This window comes from Fundulus heteroclitus, chromosome 24 (genome assembly GCF_011125445.2).
Source record: "Fundulus heteroclitus isolate FHET01 chromosome 24, MU-UCD_Fhet_4.1, whole genome shotgun sequence".
In the NCBI taxonomy this organism is placed as follows: Eukaryota; Metazoa; Chordata; class Actinopteri; order Cyprinodontiformes; family Fundulidae; genus Fundulus; species Fundulus heteroclitus.
Genome location: NC_046384.1, coordinates 28,160,383 through 28,188,166, shown reverse-complemented (window position 1 = coordinate 28,188,166; position 27,784 = coordinate 28,160,383). Strand labels below are relative to the sequence as shown.

General features: G+C 40.0%; 1 protein-coding gene and 1 long non-coding RNA gene across 3 annotated transcripts in view; one reads left to right on the top strand and one right to left on the bottom strand.

The window, feature by feature from the left end:
* The window catches only part of igfbp2a (insulin-like growth factor binding protein 2a), a 41,940-nt gene extending 14,585 nt beyond the window's left edge, over nucleotides 1-27,355 (bottom strand). The window contains exon 1 of one of the 2 annotated variants that reach the window (XM_021314420.2): nucleotides 26,882-27,355. In XM_021314420.2, the coding sequence (XP_021170095.1) occupies nucleotides 26,882-27,275 (394 nt within the window). In that variant the 5' untranslated portion in view covers nucleotides 27,276-27,355. The remainder of the gene's footprint in view (nucleotides 1-26,881) is intronic. The other variant, XM_012858884.3, reaches the window with a different exon arrangement.
* On the top strand, nucleotides 29-1,205 carry LOC118557785. The gene is made up of 3 exons (XR_004928005.1): nucleotides 29-321; nucleotides 476-750; nucleotides 1,058-1,205. It is a non-coding gene; the product is annotated as an uncharacterized LOC118557785 (long non-coding RNA).
* Nucleotides 27,356-27,784: the final 429 nt, after the last annotated feature.

The window sequence follows — 27,784 nt, the reverse complement described above, 5'->3', positions numbered from 1 at the left end:
ACCTGTTTTGCACACAAAATGATATGTCTCACACACAAAAAATTGTTTTGCAAACTGTTCGCCAACCTTGCACTCAAAATATCATTTATAAGTTTTCCTCGAGTACAAAACGGTCTGTGCTTGCACAAAACTGCCTCTGCTCGAGTACGAAACAATCCCACCACCGCTGCGGTAAATTTGTGCCAAAAGTCACGTGATGCATTAAGAGTTGTTGTTCAGACTTCCCGACAGCAGGGGGCGCACCCAAAAAAACTGAAACGCACCGGTTTGGCTTAGGAAGAGAGACGTGATAACACAGCTAACAGCATCAGCACCCCACAGGTAACTTTCAAAAAAGTAACAGCTCACTGATAGATCATGTAAGATTTTAGTTAAAGGCCCTGTTTAGTTTTATTTCTGATCTAAAAATGCTGTGTAACGGACTTTTGAAAAATAATGTATTTAGACTATGATTTGATCTTTACTCTCCTTTCAGAATTAAACGTCTTTGGAGACGTGTGGTGCGCAGGAACTATCATACACAACAATGTGCTGCACCCAGGAGAGGACAACAATTCGCTTGACCTGTCAAACATGTTAGATAACTTCTGTTGTCACCATTTATTTGTCCCAAGACTACAACTAAGTTTTCACACCATCAGCAGTGGCTGGGATGACAATTCACTCAGAACTGAGGGGAATCTAACACTCAGTCAGTTATGGAAGATGGGAAGCATCCAGCATGCTGTGGTAGAACCAGAAATCACAGAGGTAAGAAGGATTTTTTTGTGCTGGCTATTATACAGTTTCTCACATTAATGCGTATATTTCAAACCAGAAATGAATTTATCTGATCATTTATCTGATCACTCCAATACAACAAAACATTGAGTACATCAGAGAGGTGGCACTGAAACTGGTTTCTTTGAAATCTGTTTATTATGGTCCTTCAAAATAATTAATGGATTTTGGAGTCATTTGCTTTTCCATCCTTAGCTTCATAAATTTTATTATATTAAGTAAGTTGTAGCAACAGAATCACGGCCTCTTTTTTATTCTCTATATATCTTTCTTGCAGGGACTCTGCCTGCCTCATATTGACTGGGACAACAGTGGACTGCTGGATGACCCACACTGTGGGGTCACTATTTCTGAAACTGGCAATGTGTTGAGCCCTGAACAACTTGGTAGCACTGAGGGCAGCCATAGATGCACTGGGACATTCTGAATCGCACAGCTCAGATATATATATATTAGGGCTGGGCAACGATTAAAATATTTAATCGCGATTAATCGCACTGATTAATCGCGATTAATCGCATTGTATTTACAAACTCCAAGAATGAATTCAAAAGTAGTGTAAAGAGCACTTTTATTTTAATGTTCTGCTGCCATATGAACAAAAGTGTTGTAACATTTGTAGCACTTATCAGTAACACATATTTAGTGTAAAGCTCAACTTAAACATGTAAAACAAAAAATAGCAATAATAATAAATTAAAGCTTATTGCCACTGACAGGGAATTCTCTTTATGGGGAAAAAATCTACCAAAAACAGGCAATTTCTGAGGTAACAGCAGGGAGCAGCATTACCATTTTATGTTCAATACCAAAGTTTAACTTGGCAGTGGTTACAACTAACTTGTTTCTGTCATATTCCATGCTGGAAGAACTTTAAACTGAAATGCTTGCTAACTCGATATGCTTGCGTTTATTTGACGTTGACACGCGGTTTTTTGTTGTTGCTTTCTCGCGCGCATATAGTGAATGGCAGGGGAAAACAGGCAAAAATACATGGATACTTTGAAACGAGAAGCGACTTCACCGACGGCGTCGATGCAGACCCCCCCCCCCCCCCCCCCCCCCGCTCCCCGCTCCGCTCCGCTCCGCACAAAACTTGTTCCGGCCGCCAACTCACCGCCTCGCCTCGCCTAAGCTCGCTCGCGGTACCTGCGGGAAACATCGCCTTCCGCATGTCAGCTGTGTTTTTTTCCGGCCAGCACCTTTCTTCCTCTTTGAATCTGAGGCTGGGCTGACAGCGAGGTTATTGGCGCATTATCGCCACCTACTGTTCTGATTCAAACCCCTACACCGCAGCAACAGACCTTCACAAAATAAAAGCATGTGACCAACATGCGTTAACGCGCGTTAAAGAAAATATCGCCGTTAATAGTCTAATGAGTTAACGCGAAATTAACGCGTTAACTTGCCCAGCCCTAATATATATATATATATATATATATATATATATATATATATATATATATATATATATATATATATATATATGTTGCTACTCTCCAGTATGACCAACACTTTACGGGTTTAATCTTATTGTGGTTACCATTGTTGCAAAAGGTTTTTAAGTAGTAAAATCTAGCCAGGGAAATGTAACTAAGTTAGTGCATTCACTGAATAAAAGTGTAGAACTGCTGGGATTATGATGGTAAATGTGTATGGTACTGTATAAAAATTTTGAAAATGCTGAGGTTATTGGAAAAAAGGGCACATTGAGCTGTTAATAAACCTGAGGATGCAAACAGTGTGGGAAAATTAAACAGTCCTTTATTTTCCACATTGCATAATAAACATACCCTTTCATAAAGTCTTCATTTCCAATTCTTACCCATATCAATCAAAGTGAATACACCTTTCCACAAGGATTGCTTTTATTGTTGAAATCAAGACTGAAAGAACTCCATTAATTCTCCAGGTTTTTCCCAGTAAACAATCCATGTATTACCATAAAGCGGGCTGTATAAAACAAACTGGCTGATGAAATGGATGAAGCCAAAAACAGGACTATGAAAAACAATTTCTGCATGTAAGACTGTCAGGAAATTTAGAACCTCAAACCTGGCCTTTTTTTTCCAGCCTAAACGGCTCCACTAAGAGCTATGAAGGACATGCTGCAACAGTTAGTGATCAAAGTAGTTAATACTGGGAACTAAAACAGTAACATATTAAGTTATTTTTAAACAAGCTCAAATCATCTGCCGTATGTTTAAAGATTACATAAAATTTTGAATTGTTCAAGTCTTGGTAGTCTTGTGATGGAAGTCGGCGTGTCTCAAAGCAGGTTGATGATCTGGTAGCCTTCCATCCAGCCCAGAACTTTGATGACCTTCACCTCATCAGTGGATGCTGGAAAACAGATATGTGTTATGGATATGTAAAGGATAATACTCCTCTTAAAGAAATAATTACCAAGAGGAAAACAAACGTTTTAAGAAAATATCTGCCCATGTGGCCAATTCCATCTGTGGTTTTTGCCATGGCCAAACCAATTTTATTAAGTGCACAACACATATTTGCAATTTGGCACAGATGACCTCATTTTTACTTTGAAGAAATTAAGGATTTAGAAAGGTAGTGAGATATAATCTAGATCTGCTGCTATATGCTTTACATGTAACATTCATATTTATGTTAGAAAACGCAATTTTTAATTAATATCCTTACCAATTTTCAAATAATCAATATCCACTCGTTGCAATTATTTTAAATTGCTTAAGAATCCGTTTTGCACATAAGCATACATGCATTGGTTTAACAGTTTTAGGATAAATTATCATATCCAAACACCAATTTAGGTTTACACCAATAAGAACAACAGACAGTCAGTTGAAAACAACATAAAGCAAAAGTTGTTTTAGCATGGCGCTCAACCTAAGGCTAGCTTTCATGTAATTTGCTCTAAAACGTAACATGGTCCCTTACTGTAACACAGCAGTACCTTTAACTGAAATCTTACATGTTCTATCTGCAAAGTGAGCTGTTACTTTTTCACCTGGAAAGCTTTGAAAGTTACCTGTGGAAAGCTGATGCTGTTAGCTGCACTGAGCTATGGTGTCACGTCTTTCTTCCTCAGCCAAACCGGCGTGTTTCAGTTTCTTTCGGGTGCGCCCCCTGCTGTCGGGAAGTCTGAACAACAACAACAACAACTCTTAATGCATCACGTGACTTTTGGCACAAATTTACCGCAGCGGTGGTGGGATTGTTTCGTACTCGAGCAGAGGCTGCTTTGTGCGAGCAGAGGCAGTTTTGTACTAGCACAGACCGTTTTGTACCCGAGGAAAACTTATAAATGATATTTTGAGTGCAAGGTTGGCGAACAGTTTGCAAAACAATTTTTTGTGTGTGAAACATATCTTTTTGTGTGCAAAACAAGTTTTATTTGTGTGCAACACATTTTTTTGCTTACAACGTTTTGGCAAGAAATTATCTCCATATGGCTCAACACATCTGCCTTCGCTGTCGCTAAACGCCGCCCGGCTCGTAAGGTGAGATGTATCACTCCATTTATGTTTAATGTCTAAAAATCACGCAACCTCCGCCCCATAAATCTACAGGTGCAGTTCTTTAATTCAGTTTCAATTCTAACATCTCCCGAGGTCGAACAACACGTCACATTTCTAAAGGCGTTTCTACCGTCTTTAGAAGATACAATTTTGTTTTAAACATTTGTGTGTACATTTATATGGCTAAGTCAACAGAATTTGGCAGGTTCAGTGGGTTTGTCCTCTTGAGGAGCCCTGAGGTTGGGGCCGGCTGACTTACGTTGGTTTAGGGAGTAATCTTGAGGGCATGCCTGTGTCCTCTCAGTAACAGGAGGCATAATATAACAGATCCAAGCTGGTATCATCCTATAAATATACTAGAATTGCTCACCATGTGTTTAAGTTCTGCCAGATAGATCTAGGTCTAGTGTTTGTCATCCTTGCTGGCTCAATGAAGGATTAAGTTGAATCTTTTCGGTTTTCGTAAATTAACATAAAAAAACTCCATTATTCCTAAACATGCTTCCTTTAAATGTTATCTAGACCTCTTGCTTTCTCCTCACTTCTCCTCACTCTTAGGGTTTCATAGTCAAGTTGATTTGCATAGTTTATTTCAGCTCAAGGTGATTCAAACACTTTCCATTATATCATGGAGACATCTATCACGTTGAAACTGTCACAGTTTGTCAGACCAGCATCAAACATTTAACGGTGTAGCTGCACCTCTGCCAGCCATTAGGAGGTTTACAATGGCCTTATGATAGGGCATTTAAATCACCGCTTTTCTCTTTTGATTTAGCCCTCTTGGGATAGTAGTTACAAACAGGTCTATTCAATATTTCTAGTCATGTCCCGCCTCATTGCATTTCATCTCTCTCCTATACCTTCATAGATTGGCTACTCTTGATCTTTCTGCACCTGAACCTGCAAACCTGCTCTTCAGCTGAGCTTGGACCCTCCTTCACCCCATGTCCTCCTTCACACTCAAGAAGGTCCCGTGTTTGAGTCTCAGGTTCAGTAGGGGCCTTTCTATGTGGAGTTTTCATGTTCTCCCTGTGTCTGCATGCCTCCGGGCATTCTGGTTTCCCCTATCACTAAAGACATGCTGATCAGGTTGTCTCTGTATCTCCAGATTGAAATGGAGTTAAAACGAAAGTTCAAGCTTGAAGACTTGCCTCCCTTCAGCGCACCTGCTCCACTCCATCTGATCTACAAAATTTTGTTGTATGTATAATGACAAAGCACTTTATCCTTATCCTATGGTCTCCACCACAAGTGTTCAGACCCCGGGGAAAGACTTCAATAATCCTAATCCTAAAATGAACATCCAAACTTCTATACCCCGTTTACACTACCCTTTTTTAAGCGAGCCAAGACCAGTCCGAGCTCGATAACCGAGATAACTATCGAGTGTAAATGGTAAGCAGACTGAACTGAACCGAGCTAGACAAAACCGGACCGCGCTAAATGCAGACCAGTTCCAGGTGTGGTCTCGGCCTGTTTTTTCCCTGGCCGGGTTCTCTAATAACAAAGAGCGGATGAGCAGACCGCGTCATCCCCTTACAGTCAGCTGACTGTCCGCGGGTTTTCCGGCGTGTCTGGCTGCACGTCCCGATTCACACTCCATTCAGACAAATTTCAGACTTTCATAAAAATACTAGCTTCCTTACCGTGCCACACGGTTTCCAGAGATGATTCAATGAACTTTTAATTTATGTCAATAAATCTCTGTAATTGCCTCTTTTTGTCTGTGTGAGTCTCTCCAGATTGAACTGCTTTCTATGGTACATGAAGTAATGTAGAAAAAAAAAGGTTTGAGAAGACCATATATTGAAGTTTTTGTGCTTGTTTAGTTATTTTTTGAGTGTCCTGTCTGGCAAAGTGGCAATAGGAACTGTTGTCTTCATGTCAAAAAGAGCCCAACCGATATTCCTTTCACAAGTGGAGCCTTACTGCTATCGCCACAGTGTTCCGCTTGATTTATATGTGCAAGAAGCTTTATTAGATTACAGACAACCAATGCCTTGATACCATCACTGAAGAATACACAGTTTGACAACTAAAGATCATAATAGGGGTTTTCTGTATAGAAGTGAATCTGTAAGTACCTTAATTCAAGCACCTGGTGCTTGTTTAATTCTAAGGTGGTCCTAACACCAGAAATTAATTTAAAAAACTGGAAAAAGTAGTCTGTGCATTTGTAACTTCAAGGCTGGACTATCGTATTTCAGGAAGTCCACAAAATGCACTTCAAAGCCTTCAGCTGATCCAAAATACTGCAGCAAGAGTTCTGATGAAAATTAAGAAGAGAGATCATATTTCTCCTATTTTAGCTTCACTTCATTGGATTCCTGTTAAATCCACAATAGAATTTAAAATTCTCCTTCTCACGTATAAAGCCCTTAATAATCAAGCTCCATCATATATCACTGATCCAATGGTCCTAAAAGAGCACTTTGCCCTCTGTCTGCAGGTCTACTGGTGGTTCCTAAAATCTCTAAAAGTAGAATGGGAGGCAGATGTGTCAGTTAAGACTAGGCTTAAAACGTTCCGTTTGACAAAGCTTATAGTTAGAGTGGCTTTGGTTATCCTGGGCTATTGCTGTAGTTATGCTGCAACAGGCTTAGGCTGTTGGAGGACATCAAGATCTATTTCTCTCACTTTGAGTGATTGCTGCAAAGCCATCTGAAATGTAGACTGTCCACCGTGGCTCTGCGCTCTTTCATGAGGAGTGAACACTGCTTGTCAATATGCTGGGTTTCCTTAGATAGGAAACTTTTTGAACAATCTGTCTGGATGATGTGATTTAATTTGACTTTGTAAAGTGAATTGAGACGACATGTGTTGTGAATTGGTGCTATATAAATAAAACTGAAGTGAATTTAATTGAAAATACTTACTTTTGTTATTTTACAAACATAATAAACATTCCATCTTTAACAAAAAAATTTTGCAGTTCAGGTTTAATCAATTTAACCAAGAGATGAACAAATGTAGTCCTACCTCAATACAAACTGAAATATGTTCTGTAACATTTAGACTCTATTCATTTGCTGCTGTGAGTTGAAGTGGATGGTAGCTCATGTTTTGACATGTCTGAGCTTGCTGCAGTTCCTATGCTAGTTTATGTCCTGTACAATTTGCCCCAGAGTTCACCCAGCGGTGCCTGCAGAATGAGCTCTGCCCGGTCTTGGATGCAGCCGCGTAGATACATGCCAGAGCCTGTGCAAAGATGACTTCTTTGGGCCAAAAAGCTTGGGAGCTTAACAAATCTTAACTCTGCTGGGCTTCTATCTCTTGAAATCCCTGCCAATAGGCCTTGTAAAAGTTTCTAAACCACAATTATATGCAATACCTCAAGCAATGCTTTGCTACAACACATGACGGCTTTAACAACTAAGAGCTACCTAAAAATAGGAGTTTAGATGATTATCCAATGTTTACAACATTTCTATCCATCTACCAACTGACTTAGCCAGAGACAAGTTTTACCATTATATCTTCCCTTTCCAGCTTTCTCTTTGTGCATCCCAGTACAACTTATTAACTGGTTTTCGTGGAAGTAATTTTAGAATTTATACATGCATTAAAAATTTGGATTGTTTGGAAAATAAAACTCTATAGCTAACTAAAATCATTCATACGTAAATAGCAAATGTTGCTTACATTTGATATAATGCCACAGAGATTCACATAAAGCAAGAACAAAAATGAAAGAGTTTTTCGTTAAAGTGAGACTACAGTTTAGTCATAGTTGTTCATACACATGGATTAGCATTTTAGTAGGATTTTGCAAATACTGAAAGAAGAAACAATAAAACAGGCAACACTAGGTAAATTAAATCAGTGCAAATGTACTAAGAGAAGTAAAGAAATAATATGAAAAAAAATCTTAAAAGCGAGAGCAAAATGAAAAATTACATGAAACCAACAGGTGCAACAGAAATAATATTTGAATAATACTTTTGTATTAAACAAGATGATGTGAGACAAAATTTTAGCATTGTTTTTGGGAACACCACCAATCAATTCTTCCCTTCTTGTAAATGCTACTTTTTTAAAGAGGCTTTTTATCTGTTTACAACAATTTAGTTCAGATTTTATTAGTTCATATATATAATATATGAACATATAATTTTTTAATAGGTTGGTTATAACGTTAGAAAAAGCACCAAATTACGCTACATACGCTAAGATCACATGTTACTGTCAGAGGATATAGTAAACATAATACCACAGTTGTGTGAAAGAAAGTTGTAAACATTATTAGTAGCAGCTGAATAAGTTGTCCACTGATACATGTATTTTACATGTTGTTTTGTTGTTTTTAAGCCAAATAAAAAATGAATGAGTTAATTATAAAAATGTGACTAATCAGCTGCTGTACTCTGCGACTTTTATTTTCACCTCCAGAAAAGTGTACCGAAAACACCTGGATGAGGTTTATGATGCATAGAACAGTTTAGAAATCTCAAATTTTTATTCCCATTAGTGCAGAACATTTATTTCAGGATATTTACGCTTTTGAAACAGAGGTAGAAAGCTGCAGTCCTCATTCTTTAAAACTGTAAAAAAGCCTTTTAATTTAAGGATGAAAGGAAATCCTATTGTAGATCCTAACTTGCTGGTTATCGCACCGTGCAACAAAAAACTATTACAGCAGAAATTAAATGAAATCTGCAAATATTGACAAAACTGGAATATTATTCAGTGAGGCATTTCCACAAAACAGTCAAGGGACCAATTTCTCTAACTTCAAACTTGAATAACTTGATTTTATCATTTTTGTTAATCACTGTGAAAGTGGGCTTATTTTGTTGGCAGGAGCTGCGTGACGTATAGTGAGAAACAGCAAGCTACAACACAACACAGAACAACCGAGGAATGTTGTTACTTTCCAGTTGTTTACTTGTAGCCATGGAAGAAGAAGCCTTCTTTGAATTTGAAAAAAATGCCGGAATATTTTGCGAGAGTAGTGGGTATTTAACCACACCAGTATGTATCTGAACCTATAGCTGGATCTCCAAAATCAAGGGAGAACTCTTAAGGCAAGGCAGGCAAGGCAAGGCAAGGCAAATTTATTTATATAGCACAATTCAGTACAAGACAATACAAAGTGCTTTACATGATTAAGATACAGCAAAATAATAAAATGTAGATAGAAAATAGAATAAAAGCAAGTAGGGATAGAATGTAGTAACAAAAAAGAACATTAAAAACAGTAAAACTGTTTAACTAGAACAGTCAAAGGCAATTTTAAACAGATGTGTTTTTAATCTTGATTTAAAAGAACTCAGGCTTTCCGCACTTTTATAGTTTTCTGGAAGTTTGTTCCAGATAAGCGGAGCATAGGAACTAAATGCTGCTTCTCCATGTTTAGTTCTGGTTCTAGGTATGCAGAGAAGGCTGGAGCCAGAAGACCTTAGTGGTCTGGAGGGTTGATACACTGATAACAAGTCTGTGATGTATTTAGGTGCTAAGCCATTTAAGGATTTATAGACTAACAGACGTATTTTAAAGTCTATTCTCTGAGATACAGGGAGCCAGTGTAATGACTTTAGAACTGGGGTGATGTGCTCTACTTTCTTAGTCTTAGTGAGGACGCGGGCTTAAGGCTGGAATTCTGTTTATGAAGACCGTCATGGCCACCGTCAAGACGATACAGCGAATGAGTGATTGAGGACAGTTAACTAAACTTGCCTGCAAGATTAATTCTTATGGTATTTGTGTGTTTACAAGAACACAAGAAACCATCTTGGACCCAGTGGCGTATCCAGAAATTGCTTTTCGACCGGGCCTAATAAAAAAAAATGGTATATAGTCAAGAGTAAGTAAATTTGGAACGTGCACGTTTGTAACTTCATTATAGAGAAGATACAGGCGGAGGAGAAGGAGAAAATACCTTCTCTGTTCAAGTGAACATCCTTGAATTGACAGCAGAAACAAATAATCAGGACCCATCACCTATAATGATTTACAGCCACAAACACAGTGGAGTAACTTCTGGATCATTTAAACTGCAGCAGGCTGTCAAAGTCATTATTTCTGTTTCTGAATGCTATGTCACTAAGCAATGGCAGTGGTCACATCATCGATCCGGATGCCCAGGATAAATCAAACAGTTTCTCCTGCTTTGCCTTTAACCTCCCAGCATTAGCTTTAAGCCTATTGCACCTTTATATCGTATATAACTACACACCGACATTACCGTGTGACTAAATTGTGTATGAGCACCTGAGTTCAAGTGCAAAGCGATGCAGCAGCCCCACAGCTCTCCTACACCAAAAAAGAATCGGTCGCTCTGTTGTTTCCCTGTGTAACCCCCCCCCCCCCCACACACACACACACACACACACACACACACACACCCCACCCCCTCCAGAGTCACCCATAGCTACGCCCCTGCTTGGACCGCTCTTGCTTCAACTGTTTTGAGACCTAACCAAAAATCGGTTTGGGCCAATCACATTGCAGTATTATGGTTAAAGGCGGGACATACCACTGTGATGAAAACCAATGGTTGCCAAGCCCACAGCAGAAACAACATAAATATGACCTCACGCATCTGTTTTGTCAGAATCCACAATTTCTTCTCTGAAAGAAGAACAGCAAGAGGTGCCTTGACCAGCGTAACTTATTGTGGTTTCTCATGACATCTGCTGCTTACATTTTCATTTGATACCGTGATTGGCTAAAAACAACCTTTGGTAGGCAGGCACTAGGTGTCACTTCATCCAATTAGCTTGGAAAGTGTAGTTGAATGTCCCTCCTTTCCCCAAACAGATTTCATAGAATCAGTCCCAGATTGATAATGTGCAGAACACATTGTCAATCTGGTTTGCCAGAGTAATAGTGAATGGCACTACATTCCAGTTGTTAACAAGTACCCATGGAATAAGAAGCCTTTATTGAATTTGTCGTTTTTCAGGCTGTTCAGGCCTGCTTCGAACAGTTAATAGCAACTCACTGGACCATGATCAACCTGTATTCTACCATTTGCTGCTGTTGAAGAGCTGTATGGTACAGTATTTGTCCTAAGTATTTTTTTTAAATACTGTAAGTCAAAATCAAGTTAGTGCGATTCTTTTTTTTATTTGTTTAGTGCTTCTAGTTGTATGTCATGTTAGCTTCACAACACTTTTCATTTCTACTTTAAGACTTGCTCAAGTTCATGAACAACAAAAGTCCTGATGGATAGAAATACAGAACTAAATACATTATACCAGGGGTGTCAAACATACGGCCCGCGGGCCGGATCCGGCCCGCCGAACAATTTAGTCCGGCCCTGTGGCTAAATGCATTATCATTATAAAAAAAAATATTTTTATTTTTTTCCCCAGTGTCCTGTCTGGCAATGTGGTAATAAGATGCCACAAAGAGCTCATCAGATTTGACTTTCACAAGTGGACAAGAGAATGATAAAACAATTATTGAAAAAAACATGTACTTCGTTTAATTGAAAATATGCAGTTCCTATATTGTCCACGAGGGGCGCTGTGTTTTAATTAGCAGATTAAGCTTCAGCTGGGGAAAAATTCAAATCATTTCTTAATTTTTATCTGTTTGATGTATTTTGTCATGCAGGACAGTGTTTTTAAGTTCCAAAAAAATTTGAATAAATGTTTTTCAACATTGTATAATTACTGTGATCAGTTTTTATGCATAATGCACAAGTAAATGTTTAACTGAGTATTGTTGAAATTGCACATACTTTTCTTAAAAACGCTGAGGTTAATCATAATATATTGTGCAAAAGTGAAATTAACTTAATATAAAAATCAACAACAAGTCCACATTTATTAGTTCTATTTAATCTTGCAATGAGTTAACTCGTGTGGCCCTCTTGAGATCAGATTAAGCTGTATGCGGCCACTCAACCAAAATGAGTTTGACACCCCTGCATTATACTGTACAGAAACTGACTCTGTGTTAACAGTGTGGTGGGCTTCTTGTTGGGCTTCTTTTGGGGTTGTTTTCAGAGAGCTGGTTTCTTGTTCCTCTGGCAAGATATGGCAACGCTGTTCACAGAATTCTTGTAGTGCCCACAAACCCTTGTTTATCTTTTCTGTCACCATTTTCTGTCAGCAAAAAATGCTAACAAGACTCCCTGTTGAAACCAAGTGCTGTTGGCCAGTTTCCTAGCAGGAACTATATCTGCGATGAGAAAGGGCTTTGCAAGATAGACTTTACATTGATGAGAATTATCTTTACCTATGATATTGTTTGTAAGGCCAACAATGGCAAACATGATTTTGCCTTGACAGAAATATTTTCTTTTAGCTTAGGTTTATAAATAATTTACTGGGTGAAAAAAGCAAGACTTTTGTTTTGAAATAGTATTGACCAACAGTTCTTCTAGGTTTTTGAAGGTTTTTCAAGGTTTCTCTTTGGAATTTATTTTGTTTAACATATTTCTAATTATTTATGTCCATTAATTTTATTTCTAATTAAGATCGTTTGGCATATATCATCAGGAATACAAATTCACCAACATTCAAAAGATAAACCACGGTTTTGTCAGAATATATAAGACTACTTGTTAAATCTGTTTTTAATTAGAATTTTGGAAACATCTTAGTCATAAATAGATGCTGTTCATTATTTCATATTTTTTATATCTTGTCATTTGGTACCTAAATTTTAGGAAACAAATAAAAGTTGCCATAGGATGTTTCACACAATTTGTCAACTCAAATCTGCTTTCAGGATGTTTCATCAAATAGTTCAAGTGGTTTGTTATAGGCCATATAACATTTGCACCATCTGACTATTTTACTCCATTTACTCTATTTAAGCTTCCTGTAAAGAGAGCTGTTTGAATGCAATTATCTACCAAGCATAGGGTCACTAATAGTTTATTAGGTTTAGGATGATAGGACATCATCAGTTTTGTAGTAAAAAAAAAAAAAGTCAGCAAATCCAAATAGGAATTCATACCTAACCAATACAAATTCTTTATTTAACCTAAATTAAAATATGTGATACTTAAATGTATTGCGTATGTATCACTGTGGTTGTACTAGACAATGACAGCCATAGGAACTAAAATTAGAATTTAATTTAATTTTAAGAAAGAAAAAACATCCAAAAGTATTGATAATCTCCAAAACATTATGTGGAGGACAAAAGCAGAAATTTTTGGAAGGTGAGGGTGCATTTGTTGCAAAATTAAGACAGTATTTCAGGAAAAGAATATCCACCATGGTGGTAGCGTGATGGTCTGGGGCTGCTTTGCTGCTTCAGGAGGTAGACCACTTGGTGTAACTCATGGAACCATCAATTCTTATCTCTACAAGGAATTTTTGGTCAGGGTTGTGACATTAACCTCAAGCACACTTAATTTATGAAGCACGACGGCGGTGCAAAGCTCACCGGTAAAAACATTTCTGAATGGCTGAAAAAGGGGCTTAATGGCCTAGTCAAAGGCAGCACTTAAATGCAATTTTGATTACGTGACATTCACCCTTTAATCTGGCTGAATCACTGCAATAAAATTAAAATCAGTAGGCCAAAAACCCTATGTTGATGTCAGATAGCATGGGATTAATTTCCACTTTTATGCTGATGACACTAAGATATATTCATCCATAAATCCTGATGAATCCAATCAATTAGTTTGACTACAGGCATGTCTTGATGACATCAAAACCTGGATGACTTTAAATTTCCTGCCTTTAATTTCTGACAAAACAGAAGTTGTAATCTTTGGTTGTAATCCCCCAAAAATAAACTTCTTAATCAATCACTTAATCTGGATGTCATGAAATTGGCCTCTGGTAATAAAGTAAAAAATCCTGGTGATATTTATGACCAAGACATGTCATTTAAATCCAGGATTTCCTTTTTCACCTCCGGAATATCGGCAAAATTAGAAATATTCTGTCCAGTAGTAATGCTGAAAAACTAGTCCATGAATTTGTTACTTCAAGGCTGGACTATTGTAATTATTTACTATCAGGAAGTCCACAAAACACAGTTCAAAGCCTTCAGCAGATGTAAAATGCTGCAGCAAGAGTTCTGATGAAAACCAACAAGAGGGATCATATTTCTCCAATTTTAGCTTCCCTTTATTAGTTTCCTGTTAAATCAAGAATAGAATTTAAAATTCTCCTTCTCACGTATAAAGCCCTTAATAGTCTAAATCCATCATATATCACAGATCTGATTACCCCGTATGTTCCTAAAAGACCACTTTGCCCTCAGACAGGTTCCTAAAATCTCTAAAAGTAGAATGGGAGGCAGATGTATTCTAATTACTTCAACGTTTTTGGATGTTTCTGTTGTTTAAGACCTTCAAGATGTATTCTTGTGTCTAAGTCATTCCTATCAGTTGTAAGTAACTGTTTACAAAAACAGCGTGAAATTTCACCACATCACTCTTAGATACAGCTTCCTGTTATTTTTGGTTTTATGAAAAAGATAACAGAATTTTCTCCAAAATGACAATAGATGAAATAAAGTGTTCAAAACATATTTAATCAGATAAATTACTATTATTAATAAATTAGAAATGTATGTTATACAAGTCATGTTAGCAACTATTAACCTCAATATCAGCAACTCAAATATTTGTTTTAAATTAGTATTTTCTGCCTATTCCCACCAGTGTGGGTCCAAAGCCTTCGCCCACCCTCCAGTATCAATAGTATGTCAGACATTGTTTATACTGTCTTTAACAACCATTGCCCAAAATAGTGGGGTGGGAAGTTATTTTCTTTCTCAATAAGTACGAGGAGATTTGTGGCATGGATATGTCTGAAGTCAACGCCTCAGGGGGAGACGGTGCAAATACCCGTTTTTAGGTGGGATTTTTCAGGATGGGTTTGAGGGATTATCTCGCTGCTATTTCAGGCCTGCCGGATCTGCCTGGACACCCCTGAAGGTACACAGGAATGCCCCTTCTCAATGAATGTGATTCCAGTCCCCAGAGGGCACGGGTTGTTTTTAGCTTCCTTTTGTTTCTCTAGTTTTCCTTCTCCATGACAACTTTCTCCATAACAGCACAACATTATGTTTTCCTTACTTATTATCACGAACTAAAATGGACTCGAATAACAGTTGGGCCTAAATTAACTCTGACAGCGTGCTGTTTTTAGGATCAATAAGCAGTCAAATTCAACATGATTTTTGAACCCTTTTTGTATCTCGTCTACTAAAGAATACAGAATATTTGAGTCTTTTTAAGTAAACTTGTTCTTTTATCAGGTCATACCTTGTGTTATTCTTGTCAAAACAACAACATATCAGTCCAGTCTGATAAAGTCGACCTTACTCGGATGTAGGGTTCTACAGAAACCAAATAACAACAACAAGTTTTTGTGTGTTTCGTTTGAAAAGGAAGAATTTATGATTAAAACCAGCCATGTTTTCATCAAAATGTATTAAATAATTTCATCGGTCCAAATATGACAATTAATACCATAAAAGGAAATATCTCCTGCCTGTTTTCACCTGAAATCGAAGGTCCTCTATAAAATTGTACTAGACGTGGCTTGCAATTTGCCCAAACAAGATAGAGACCATATGTAAACCAGCAATTTCTTTCTTTCTTTCTATTTTTTTTTTTGGGTTGGGGGGGGGGGGGGGGGGGGCAGTGTAAAGCACCAAAAATATAATATCAAGAGTGCGGTCTCACCTAGGTAAGCAGTATGTTGGGTCTGTTTTCCTTGTATTGGCAGATTTCCTCCACAAAGGGGGGTAGACATGTCCCCCTGTTGCACAGCTGACTTTATCGAATTAATGACATGTCACCTCATATGTGGTTCAGGTAACAAATTGAACAGGCCACAGTCATTATGAAGACATAGAAGGGGAAATGTTCACAGTCATACTATGACTTCTTTAAACTAACAATAATGATGAGAGAAAAATAAAACATAAAAATATTAAAACATGAAGAATTTCTTCCTCTTCTTCTCATAAACATGCACGTGGTTCACTTCATGCGACATTTAGCCATGTTCAAAGTCTACGGTGACAGCAGTGGAGCTACAATGAACGGCTAACTGCTAGCTAACCAGATACATAAACACTAGAAGTGCACATGCCCAGCCAGCAAGTGGAAACTAACGAGGGACATGCATACACACTGGCATTATGTGAGCATGTCAGAATGATTGGTATGTGGGTAAACCAATAGATATGAAGATACCCCCGGAACTTGAGGGACAGAGGGGAATGAAAGCAGGAACAAAACTCTGTCAAACTACTACTTTAAGAACGGACAATTTTACCCAGTATTACAAAAAGTGTTTCTGAACAGGATTACCAACTATAGTTTTAAGTGTGTGTTTACTGGGGAGTTTTCAGTGCTTCCATGCATATATGTGTATGTTTGCGTAGAAGTAGCAAAATAGTTTTTTGCTGTAAACGTGTGGAAGGACTCGCTGGGGGTTGGCCAGTGGGTGGATTGGTGGTTGGGCACCACTGCAAAGCTCGGAGGTTGTCCTCCAAGTTCACTGCTGTGGACAGACACTGACCAGAGGCAAAGCCGTTTCTTTGGCTCTCTATCAGCCAAAGAAAGGATCGTCTATGCCCTGCAGCTAGCAGATCGCAGCGCACCGCCCCCAAAGCCCCCGCGGAGAACACACCTCCATCCTAAAACCGCAACTGTCACCTGCTAATAAGGCCACAGCACACCAAGAGTCTCAGTGAACACATCATATAAAAATGACACAATCAGCCAATAAACAAAAATATCTCAATAACACTCTTCTCACACATAAAACATTTTCCTCATAAAAAAATCCCTTATCCCTATTGGGGTCACGGGGGGTGTTGGTGCCTTTCTCCAGCTGTCAATGGGCGAGAGGCGGGCTACACCCTGGACAGATCGGCAGTCTATCGCAGGGCCCTGATAAACCAATACAACAAATAATACAACGATTATAATGTATTGCATTCTGTTATTACCACCCCAATAAATTCCTATACCTTGTTTTCAATAATGATATCAATGATATAGAAAAGCTAAAGATTAGGGTGACGGAAAGGAGGTCAATTATTACCAAGAGCATAAATAATTTAAAAAAGACACATTTTTAAATTGAAATATATATCTTTAGGATAAATATACATGGAAAAGGAGTATCAAAACTAAAACTCCTCTTACATTGTTTTATTCTTTGTTAATAGATGTCTGTCTCATTTCCTGTCAGAAACACACTTCTTTGTATGAACATGTTGTTTCCAATTAGAACTATGTACAACATTAAAATGCAGTCATCATCAAATATCAATGTATGCTATACTGGAATTACAAAGAATTCCTGGGATAAAATCTTTGGTTGGTACTAAATGTCATTAAGACCCATAAATGATAATTCTGCATGTAAATAACATATTCGGCCAGTTGGATAGATTTTTATTGACCTCAATCCCTATACATGATGTATATTTGTAATTCTGGGATTCAAAAAGAGTGACTAGGGAAATTGTGAGTTAGAAAAAAAGGCAGAAACAAGTCAGAAAAATTGGATTCATCATAATGTGCTGTATATTGTCAAGGCAATATTTTACAAAAGGATTGCAGTTACATTTTCCTGATATTGTGCTACCCCCCTTATTCCATATATGTCTAGTTTATTATGTAATATTTAATACCTCATTGTGTCAAATTCTTTTTTTTTTCTCTCAAATTTATTTTATTTTTTCTCCATGGAATTTGCCACTTTTTCCATGAGATCTGTTAATGTTACGGTTGTGGATCAACTCCTTCCAAATTCATATTAACTCACACAAAGAAGGTTGTATTTCAAATGTGTCCAGATAAATTAGAGCAGTTAACCTGTACATTTCTGTTACTTGATGATTTTGTAAATTAAAAAGTACACAATAACTTCTAGAGTTATGTTAAATAATAAGCCTTTTTGAACAATGATATTGTTTTACAGCTTATTTTTTATAATGCAATGCACAGAAAATAATATCCACTACAAATTAGTTTGGATCAATTAAAAGCTAAGAAAAAAAGATGATCTATGGCTGATGAAAAAAATATGTCAATACAGTACCTATCAAGAAAAATTTAATTAATAAAAGATCAATTATTTCATCGCTTCAGTTTGAAACAGCATCTATACTTTCTAGAATTCTAAATACAGTGTTCAGTAATTATTTATTTTTTGCTTGGCCTTTGTTTGGTTCCGTTTTAATAACCACACCCAGGCCTGATTATTACCAGACCAGAAGGATCAAGAAATCCCTTCTTTGGAAAGCTTGTTTGACAAAATGAGGTAGACTAAAGGATCAGAAAAAGCAACACACCAAGCACAGATGGGAACCAAAGTCACTTGCATGTATTACTCTGGAAAGTATTACAAAGCTATTTGTAGGGCGGCGAGACTCTAGTGAACCACAAAGAAAGCCATTATCCATGAATGAAGAAAACATGGAACACTCCCAAGAGTAACCAGCCAACCAAAATGACTCCAGGAGCATGTCAAAGCTTCATCTAGGATTTAAAAAAAAAACCTTAACGCCATCTAACCACACTGCAAACCTCACTTATGGTAACTCAGTTTAGGTTAGTGGTCTGGATTCAAAATTAAGAAAGAAACTGGACAAAAAAAATGGCATTGATGGAAGAGTTCCAAGGCCTGAAAGAAACAAAAAAATATTGATAAAGTTTCAGAAAAATATTCTACTGACTGGCGAGAAAAAAAGTGGATATGTTGGTGTGCGTTCCGTTACTTTGGTGTAGTACTAACAGCATGAAAGTACTGACAGTCAAGCATGGTGGTAACAGTGTGATGGTCTGGGGACACAGTTAGACAACAGGACAACGATCCAAAACCCAGCAGGTGCCGGGCGGACCAGGGAACATGCGGGGGGGGGGGGGGGGGTGAGGGTTGGGCTACAAGAACAAGGTGAATAAATGCTAAATAAACTAACTGAATGCTAAGCTAATAATTTGCCAGTGTGAGAACCCAAAGGAAAATCACAAAGCTCACTATTCCAAATGTAACTCGCTATGGAGGCATACGAGACGGACGTATGTCTTTCTGGGTGACATCACAATATTCAAGGGCAGTACACTCAGTAAACATGAGGAGGGCGCCACACAGATAATTTTAGACAAAAGCAGGATTTCAACAAATGTGAAGTACATTGTCAAAAAATATGCAGACAGACAGGCCTTTAAGACATCCATACAGTTAATTAGCAAAAAAAAAAGGTCGAACTGGGGGTGAGTATCTCTCTAAGAAAATGGGTCATGATGTGAAAACTTTGAGACATTACTATTCTCTTTTAATAAGATTTGATCTTGTATATACAATTTTTTTTTTAGCATTTTCAGCACTATGCAGGAATTTCCTTATTTTCTCTGTTTGCTTTGCTGTGACATAGAACTTCATTATATCAGGGAAATAAATTCTGGTGCTTATTTGCAGCTCAGAATATGACGACTATTATAAGTGCTTTGTATGGGACTGTGTTGCATTATATCCCGTCTCAATAATCAAGCATTTTTTCAGACTTTTGAGATGCTTTATCAACTAGCTTGCTTCAAACCTCTCTGCAACTTTAACCGTCATCTTCATGATGCAGTTTGTCAACTTATGTTCTTTAACAAACTGCTAAGGCTTACCGATTCATAATGAGATTAAATTACACACATCTAGAGTCAGTGGAGGATTTAGCTCTCTTAAGGCCCTAGGCAAACTTTTGGGAAGGGGCCCTCCTCCAAGTCGGCGCTGAGTCTTCAGCATAAAAGGGCTTCATGATGCAATACTTAGAATCAGACAGTAGTGCTACATTTTCCTACAGTCTCTCCCCTGGCCTCTACAGCTTAAGAATCAGAGCCCACAGCGTTCAATAATAAATCTGCATATTCATCTGGAGGGAGCTGTCAATCAACCAGCAGGCGCACGATACAGCATGTTTGATGTGCCTACGTCAGAAACGCAGCTGATCTGTATAAGAAGCATGGCTTTCTGCTCCTTCAAGGAGGGCAGTGAAGCTAAACTGAACAAACTTTATGGCTTCACTTTAGCTCTATAATATGGTTCTAAGCACCAGATATGTTCAGAGTGTTCCTGCTGTTTTCTTTCACAGTCAGAGCTTTCAAATCTAAATGTAGCCCATGTGAAGGTCCTTCTGCTCTCTGTCCCTCATGAAGTAAACCGCTACCTCACATCTTGCTGGGTGAATATAAATGATCAGCTGAAACTTACAATCAGCTCATTCTGAGTCAGCATTCAGGTTTTCCAGAGTTAAGTCGCTTCCACCAACTGGCGCCCATATGCACGGCTTGTTATGCCCTCTCCTACTAAGGCCTTACTCTTCTTTTTACAAACTTGTAACAGTTTGAAGCTACAATGAATGGCTAACACCGAAACTAACTGGAAACATAAACACTAGAAGTGCGCAAAAAAACAATCCGTGAGTTCCTCTGGCAGCAGCTGAAGCTTCCAGGAGATGAGGTACAAAACATCCCGTTCCATCGTGTTCACCGGCTCGGCAGTAAGAAGCCCGATAAAACCCAGCCTCGGACAACTATAGCTATATTTAAACATTACATGCAAAAAGAGGAGGTCAGAAGTTGGGGCAGAGAGCTGCAAGTAACAAATTTCAGCATTAATGACCAGTCTCCAAAGGAAATTCTTGATCGAAAGTGAGTATTATTCCCAATCAGGAAGAAATACATTGCTGAGGGCACTAGGGCTACAGTGGCTGTAGATAGTTAATGGTCAGTTGTTCAGGGATCGGGAGGTCACTCCGTGGCTTTATTAGCAGCACAACACTTTATAGCATGAAACACTGGTTAAGAGAATAGAGCTTGATATGGTGATAAATTACATGTATGCACAGCTCAGCAGGACCCACGGTAAATGGGTTAAGTCATGGCTGGGTTTCTGGGTTATGGGTCATTATCCTTTTTCTTTGACCCCTTCTGACTCTCTGCACCATCTTAATTTTCTGCCTTTCCTTGCCTGGGGCACCACGCAAGGATGCCCCCTTTCTCCCTAACTGTTTGCTATTTTTATTGAACCACTGACAGCAAAAATCATACAAAAATAATGATATTAAAGGTGATTAAATGTATGAATATAGAGCATAAAAGTAGTCTTTGTGTGCATGATGTATTACTTTATCTCCACCCCTCAATCACCTCTCTCTCTCTCTCTCTCTCTCTCTCTCTCTCTCTCTCTCTCTCTCTCTCTCTCTCTCTCTCTCTCTCTCTCTCTCTCTCTCTCTCTCATAATTAGATTACTAAAATCTTTCTCAAAAGTTTCAGATTATTCTATAATTTGGTCAAAATCTACAGTACTGCCAATTAACTGCTCTTTACAGAACACCCTAGATTTACAACTACAGTCAGGGAGGATTCAATATTTGGGTAATTACTGTTTCACCAAAAAGGCAGATTTAACAAAACTTAACCTCACCTTCATTAAAAGATAGAAGATGATCTCACCAGATGGAACTCTCTCCCAATTTTACTAATTGGGAAGGGTTGCTTCTATTAAAATGATGGTTTTCCTAGAAATAATTACTTATTCTCAATTATCCCAAATAAACCATAATTTGACTGGTTTAAATCGCTGGACTCCTCTACCTCTGATTTGAAAGACACCAGGATCGATCTCTCTGGGCCCCTTTGATTGGCTCCATCACCTAGTGGGAATGGGGGGCTGTTGTATGTGTCCTGTAATGCATGGTGGTTGATTTAGGGGTGCCTGGGTCTTGAGAGTCTTGGGAGTGCCAGGAGTAGGGCTTTGGGGGCCTTGGGTCGGCCTCCAACGGCCACCCGTGATGCTCTTGGGGAGTTCTCCACCGGTGGCACCGGTGGGCATGGGTTAAGTCTGGTAGCTGTGCTGCTCCTGGGTGAGTCTGGGGTGGCGAGGGGTCAGGGGCTTGGGTTCTGTGGAGTATGTCGCTGAGGGTTTGGGCTGGTGCATGCCTGGGTGTCTGGCCCTACCCAGGGCCTCTGGTGTGCTGGCAGGCCTTGGGGTCTGTCAAGCTGGCGGGGGGTATGGAACTTAACAACTCAAGGCAGATACTCTCCCCTTCAGAGAGTTTAGTGTAATTTTTCTTTCCTTGGTATGTGGGGGTTACCTGACTCCGCCAGATGTATTTGCTCCGCATATCCATCTGGAAACCTTCCGTTGAAGTAATTTTGGGAAGGGGCGAAAATACTGGTTAGCTGATTGGCCTATGTTGGTGATAGACGGGCCAATAAACCAATCAGATCAACATCTGTACGAGTACGTCAAGCATATGACGTACTCGTCAACATGCTTCGTCGTCGCTCTGTTACGACGAAAACACAACCACAAGCCAAGCTACTCTTGCTGCTGCAGGTAAAGGCTCGTTAGCTCAGCAAAGAGATACTCTGTAATTCCGATAAAACTTGCTCGATAGCCACGCTAACGCTAGTTTCCTCGGCTGAAGCCGCCATGTTCTTTAGACTGAACTGTCGCGCTTCTAGTTGCGTCACACCTGAACCCGCCTCAAAGCCAACGCTGATTGGACGTTCGTTTGGTGAACGGCTCCAAATTTTCTTTAACGGAGAGTAGCCAGACTGATCTGCGAGTGAAACCTTAAAAGCTCGCGAGATCAGGATGGTCTCACGAGGCTAATGTGGGGGGGGGGGGGGGGGGGGTTGCTTGGATAGCTCCTTGTCTGGCTCCTTGTCTTGGTCCTGGTTCATGGTGGCTTTCGTGTTGGTTCTATCCAGGGAATAGGGGTCTGCATGGTTCGGTAGGCTTACTGACTAGAGTGTTTTTTATTTTCTTATTTTCTCTCTCTCTCTCTTTCTTTCCCCAGACCTTCCCGGCCCTCCTCTGGGGAGTGTGTTTGTGTGTGTGGGGGAGTGGGGGTGGTGCAGGGGTTGGTCCTGGTTTGCAGTTGGCTCTAGGGCCTCGCCACTTATCTCTGACCTGCAGACTATGGTGGTGCAGCTAGCAGTGAATCGCTCTCCGGGAATATATGTAGGACATTAATTGCAGGAGGGGTAAGGCATAGGGGAGAGAGGGGGTGGGGGCTTCCTCTTACTTTCTCTTTGCATTTATAAATTTAGGGTTCTGGGTGGGACTGCATGGTGGAGTGCACTGGCTGCCTTCCAGAGGGCGGTGGGGGGAGTGGGCTTCACTGGGCACCTCCCTTTTAGCCCTCCCAGTTTTAAATACACTTGAGAACAACATGCAACAACATGACATTTGAGCGGGCAGAGGCAGTCTGGGGTCCATTCTAACAGGGCCTTTAGGAGGAGCAGGCCACCTGGTCGGGGTCTGGATGTTCAGCCACAGGGGTCAGTTGGGGCTGGTGCTTCTGCTCTCCCTTGGAATACGGGGGAAGCACTTAAGTATGTAGAGCAGGGTGTTGGGGAGGTAGCACCTCAGGGTTTGAGGGTTGGGCTCTGGTTGGCGGGCCTGTTCGGTTCATGTTGGCCCCATCTCCGGGTGGATGGGCCCTGTGGGTCATCAGGGCTGGGATCAGGTGTATGGACTGTGTAGGGGTATCCAGCCCCACCTCCCAGGTCAGGGGGCTGGATACCCCTCTGATGTGCCATTGCCTGGACCTGGGTAAGGCCAGGTATAGACGTATAGATGTGTGTGGTGAGTGTGTGTACTGCGGCCCTTTTTTTTTTACTTTTTTTTTGGTGGGTAAGTGGGTGCACTAGGGTGAAAAATGTGTGAATGTGACTGTGTACCTGGTTTTCTATTTGTCTTCTTGTCAGGTATCCACTAAGTGTGGAGTGCCCCACCCGCACCCCAGCCAACAGGAAAATAACATAAGATCAGACTCTAAGGCTAATCTAAGGCCAAATAATTGTGAAAGACTGTTGCGGTCACGCCTCCCAAGTGAATGTTGTCCCAGCAGGTAGGCCACTGTATAAAACACCCTGGCCAGAGTAATATCGCTCTCTTTTGAAGCTCTGACTGTGCTAAGTTGGAGCAGCTAGGGGGAGAACACTCTCATATTCCTCTGCAGAGGATCCCACCGGAATTCGGAGAACCGCCACATATGCAGGTTGGATTGAAGCAAAGTCTGCAGCCTTTTTGTTATGGATAAACCTTACATACACAAGTGCACTCTCAAAAACACTTACAGGTGCTTGGATTCAGGTGCTTACATATTCCCTTCTATACAGTAAACCCCTATAATTAGCTTTAGCTGTCCATTATATATTTTGTATTAAATAATACTGTGTATCCTTCAGTGATGGTATCAAGGCTTTGGTTGTTTGTACCTGTAATCCTTTATCAGTTGGTTTTGCTGTTCCTTTTGTATCTCTCTTTGCAGGTGTAGAAGCAGAGTCAGAGGATGTTATCTTGTTCTTTTCTTTTCTTTTCCTCTCCTCTATTCTTTTAACCTTTTCCCCTATGTAGCATTTTGTCCCATCTTTTCTCTTAATTTTTTCTCTTCTACGTTCCTGTTTTTGGGTCCACTGAACATGAAACTGTCCCAGAATAAATCTAATAAAGCCTTTTGCATATATAAATCAAGAAGAGCACTATGGCAAAAGCAGTAATGCTACCATCTAATGTAGAACAGATTACTAGATCAATGTGAGCTTCTGTGCTTTTTTGTCTGTCTTGTTGTGTCTCTGCTCTGTCTTCTGTAACCCCCAGTCGGTCGAGGCAGATGACCGTTCATACTGAGCCCGGTTCTGCTGGAGGTCTTCCTTCCCGTTAATGGGGAGTTTTTCTTCCCACTGTCGCTTCATGCTTGCTCAGTATGAGGGATTGCAGCAAAGCCATGGCAAATGCAGACGACTCTCCCTGTGGCTCTACGGTTCCCCAGGAGTGAATGCTGCTTGTCGGGACTTTGATGCGATCAACTGGTTTCCTTATATAGGACATTTTTGACCAATCTGTATAATCTGACCCAATCTGTATAATATGATTGAACTTGATTTTGTAAAGTGCCTTGAGATGACATGTTTCATGATTTGGCGCTATATAAATAAAATTGAATTGAATTGAATTGAATTCACTTGTGAAAGTTGGGCTCTCTTTGGCATTAAAACGGCAATTCTTAATGCTACACTGCCAGAAAAGGGAACCTGAAAAATAAAAAGAAGATTGTCCACTATACCATTAAGGCTCACTATAATTCAGTGAAAATATATATGTATTAACTTGCCTTCAAAATAATCCTTAGTTGCCCCACAGTGAGTAAGTCCAGGTGCATTTCACTCAAACTGCAGCAAACTTTAAAAAAAAAAAAAATGTTTAAAAGGTTTTGTGGCACCAATGGCCTTCACTGGTAGTTTCAGACTGGAAAGGGGGAGAGAGAGACGCACGGAAGACAAAGATCCTGAGAGGTCGGTGCTCCAAATATGGTGAGCACTTCTAGATCTTCTACTAAATCTCCAAACTGGCATTCTTTCTCAAACTTTTTACAACCAATATAAAGACCTAATTATCCCAATACTCTCTTCTCAATAATTTCTGCGAATCCTACCTGTTTCATGTCATATATTTGAAGCTATGACAATAGGAAGAAAAAAAAAACAGGATTTATTAAGGGTGATCATTATCTTACTACAGCGTTTTCATTCTTTTATCTTCATTTCTGTATTAAGGCTCCCTACAGGTCGAATGCCAGAAGTTCCAGGGCATTCCAATACAAACAAAGTCTCCGTCTGAAGGTAAGATCTGATGTTCTACTTGCGACTCTTTCACATAGGTCAGATTTGTAGAGTGCACAACAAACAGACTCTCCCACCTGAGCTCTGGATCTCTGCAGCTCCTCCAGAGCTACCATGGACCTATTGATTTCTTCTCTGAGCAGTGCTTTTCCTGCCCGACCTGTCAGTTCAAGTGGACAGCCATGTCTCAAAAAGTTTACAATTTTGCCACAGTGACTTTGGAAGGCAATTGGTGGCAAATAGCTTTATTTATGGGGATCCTTCCATGTGCACGCCACCCCCCGCAGATTTGTGTTTGTAGGAAAATTGTGTTTTTCAATCATGATATTCCAATAAAAGGTGGTTTAGTTTTGCATTGTGATGTAAAAACTCTACCGAAGAGTTGCATATAGACATTGTCTGTTAGTTACCCGGATACAGGCAGATTATAGTCGGCTCAGTCACTGTCAACAGCAGTTTGCAGCTTCATCTGGCCAAAGCTTAAAGTTCAGCTTTGCAATCTATGCTGCATTCCTGTTGCAGTCCCCTCCCTGCAAACCCCCGTGGAAACATCAATACTTCAGTGTTTTCGGTTTCGATCCAAGTACAACTTCAGAGTATTTTTTTTTCTCCAGGCCACTTGTTCTCTGTTGCGGCGTTTCAAAGGCCATTTAGGGTGGTTGGGAGGGGAGTGTGTTAGGAAAAGCTGGAGACCAGGCTGTTATGGACCACAGCTGCAGATCAACCGAATGAAGAGTACTCACAACACATAATGCCATCTTTAACATGGTTCAGTGTCCTAGATGCATAAGAATAAATAGAAATAGCCATAGGCTATACAACAAATCTATAAATTCTCAATAATTTTTTTAGACATGTTTTAATTCACAATCTTGCATATTCAGGAGTTATTATGCACTAATAAACAGGAGGATGATCACTTTACCTTATTCGACCATTCATGACAGTGCAATCTGTCTACAGGCTGCCGTCTAGACAGTGTCATTAAAAATTGATTGAGGATTTCAGTGAACTGACTGACCGCTGGTGTGCTCCCGCTGCTCCGGGCTGTAAGTTGCCGTCTCTGCGTCCACTTTGCGCCGACACTGGCCCTGGCCCTGCACCAGTTGCTCCAGGGGAAGCTCCGAGTCGGGCGTCGGGTAGCAGCGCAGACCGGTGGAGCACCTCGGAGTGTAGACGCCGCACGCCTCGCCCTGCTGCCGGGCGCACACGGGGCAGCACCCGCAGCCCGGCTCGCGCACCATCTCCGCGCACTGCTCGGTGAGCTGCGGGCAGAGCGCCTGGCGCTCCGCGGTGCAGCCCGGGCATCGGAACACCATCTCGGACAGGGAGGCGCCGGCGAGCGGCGCGGAGAGGAGCAGCAGGCTGCAGCCGGCGAACCACAGCATTGTCGGGCGCGCGTGGGCTTTGGTCATTGTCACGGGGGGACTGATCGAATGCAATCCCGAGTGAGAAAAGGGGGCAAGAAATGTGTCTGCGAACAGGTGAAGCAGGGGGAATGGGAGGGCTGCTGGGTCCTACAAATTCCCAGGTTTGGGATCCGGCCACAAAATGATGTTATTTGAAGAAATGCGAAGCTACACCGTTAAATGTGTGATATTTCTGTTTAATCTCTGTTGCCGGGGCAATGCAATCATAAATTATATTTTCTTAACTCCCGATCTTGATCTGCACAATTAATGAGATTTATCAACATAAAATTGGCCACAAATATACCGTTCAATGAAACTGATTTTGACATTTTTTAAATAAAAACCTGAAAAGTGCATGGACTGAAAAACTAGTCCATGCATTTGTCACTTCAAGGCTGGACTATTGTAATTCTTTACTATCAGGAAGTCCACAAAATGCAGTTCAAAGCCTTCAGCTGATCCAAAATGCTGCAGCAAGAGTTCTGATGAAAATCAACAAGAGGGATCATATT